The 2,500-nt window shown below is 41.2% G+C and overlaps 1 protein-coding gene across 1 annotated transcript in view; it reads right to left on the bottom strand.

Annotated features, from left to right (window-relative positions):
• LOC107560482 (lethal(3)malignant brain tumor-like protein 3) overlaps positions 1-2,500 on the bottom strand; it is a 66,875-nt gene that overhangs the window by 57,953 nt on the left and 6,422 nt on the right. Inside the window, exon 4 of the mRNA XM_016244667.1 lies at positions 2,014-2,164. Within this exon, the coding sequence (XP_016100153.1) occupies positions 2,014-2,164 (151 nt within the window). The remainder of the gene's footprint in view (positions 1-2,013; positions 2,165-2,500) is intronic.

Genomic DNA, 2,500 nt, shown 5'->3' on the forward strand with positions numbered 1-2,500 from the left:
GAGAGAGAGAGAGAGAGAGAGAGAGAGAGAGAGTGTGTGTGTGCGTGTGTGTGTGAGTGTGAGTGTGTGTGAGTGAGTGTGTGTGAGAGTGTGTGTGTGTGAGTAATAAGCCCAAAAAACCGCAACCCGGAATTTTTTCACGTATAATACTAAATATAATATAATATAAACTCTAGTGTGAAGACGCACGACTCGCCGTTGCTTTGTTTCACACACACGCAGAGAGAGAGGGAGAGAGAGATATTCTTTGTTGTATTTTGCTGTCAAAATAACGGAGTTCCTTTGCAATTCTTCAGCTTTTAAGAACTAACACTTTCTCCTCTAGTGGGCAGAACTAATGCGCAAACAGCAATCTCATTGGCTGGCGCTCACCTAGTATGGTCCCTGTTTTGATTTCAGCGAATCAGTTCGAGGGAACGCACACAACCTGATTAATATTCATAAATCCAGTAGCTCATTAATCCTTGGTGCGTTTTATATCATTCTTATTAGTAGAATTCGTATCATTATTATACTATCAGTATTTTTGTTAGTTTTTTCCCGATTTTTTTTTTGTACAGAAACACTGAATGACCAAAACAGCACCAGCACCAGTCCGAAGTTCAGTTAAAACTCTATCACAAACCAACATTTGAAGTGGATCAAAACCTTTCATCAAAGTTGTCCTGAAACCTAAAACCAAAATGCGTTCTTGTCTTAGGACAACGTTGATTAATTTTTTTTGATCCACTTCAAATGTTGACTACTATATACATATACACACACACACACACACACACATACATATATATATATATATATATATATACACTGTATATATATCAGTCTGGCGAGTAAACTAAAAAATGTACTAGCCAATGGCGATTCAATTGCCAAGGTGTCCGTAGAGGGTTGGATGGGCAAACTTGGCTCTTTCAGGCCATTTTCCTGCAGAGATTTGATCCAACCCTGATAAAACTCACCTGCCTGTAGCTTTCTAGTAGTCTTGAAGACAATGATGAGCTGGTTCAGGTGTGTTTGATTAGAGTTGGAGCTAAACTCTGAAGGAAAGTGACCTGGAAGGGCCAAGTTTGCCCACCCCTGGTTTAGAGCAAGAGTAGTGTAATTAGTGAAATATAATGGACTTTTAGTGTTATTTTAATGCAGTTCAGTAAGTTTACGCTATACTTTAAATTGAAATTAACAGTTAAATGTAGCTGGGCCAGTGTGTGCCGTGATTGGTTAGCTGGGCCAGTGTGTGCTGTGATTGGTTAGCTGGGCCCGTGTGTGTTGTGATTGGTTAGCTGGGCCAGTGTGTGCTGTGATTGGTTAGCTGGGCCAGTGTGTGCTGTGATTGGTTAGCTGGGCCCGTGTGTGTTGTGATTGGTTAGCTGGGCCAGTGTGTGCTGTGATTGGTCAGCTGGGCCAGTGTGTGCTGTGATTGGTCAGCTGGGCCAGTGTGTGCTGTGATTGGTCAGCTGGGCCAGTGTGTGCTGTGATTGGTCAGCTGGGCCAGTGTGTGCTGTGATTGGTCAGCTGGGCCAGTGTGTGCTGAGCACAAAAGCAGTGTTAAGTCGCTGGGGTATATTTGTAGCAACAGCCAACAATACATTGTATGGGTCACAATTATACATTTCTCTTTTATGCCAAAAATCATTAGGATATTAAGTAAAGATCATGTTCCATGAAGATATTTTGTAAATCTCCTACCGTAAATATATCAGAACTTAATTTTTGATTAGTAATATGCATTGCTAAGAACTTCATTTGAACAACTTTAAAGATGATTTTCTCAATATTTAGATTTTTTTGCACCCTCAGATTCCAGATATCTTCAAATAGTTGTATCTCAGCCAAATATTGTCCTATACATCAATGGAAAACTTATTTATTCAGCTTTCAGATTATGTATAAATCTCAATTTCGAAAAACCCTTGACCCTTATGACTGGTTTTGTTCCAGGGTCACATATGATCAGTAGTGACAGTGATGCTTGACTTTTTCGCAGTGGGCTTAGTACAGTGCAGGACTTACTCTTGCTGCTCCTGCTGCAGACAGCGCTCACTGCAGTGAAGTCCGTCAGACAGGAAGTCCACCACCGAGCCCTTCCTGTTACAGCGGACACACACGAGGCCTCGCTGGGCCCACGACGTCTCCTCCTTTGAGACTGGCTCCTTAGAGAGAGCTGAGGAAAATCAACACAAGACCCTTAAATAACAAAATGTAACTCTTGACTGACTGACCCTTTACCTGATAACATTACACACCAATCACCACCTGCAATATCAGACAGGCCTGTGCTCTATTCAAATGTAAGTCTATGGAGGATCTGTGTGTTTGGATCGTTTTCAAATGCCATTCAACACTAAACCTTCCTGCCAGGTCACTTATAATAGTGACTCGTGTAGGAAATGTAGGACATCAGTAATCTCACCTACATCTGCTCCACTGTCAATCGATGTCACTACTTTTACAACAAAGAAGTATATTAGTTCATTTTGATAAACAAACTTAGGAAAAG

This window comes from Sinocyclocheilus grahami, unplaced genomic scaffold (assembly GCF_001515645.1).
Source record: "Sinocyclocheilus grahami isolate Dianchi unplaced genomic scaffold, SAMN03320097.WGS_v1.1 scaffold730.1, whole genome shotgun sequence".
NCBI lineage: Eukaryota > Metazoa > Chordata > Actinopteri > Cypriniformes > Cyprinidae > Sinocyclocheilus > Sinocyclocheilus grahami.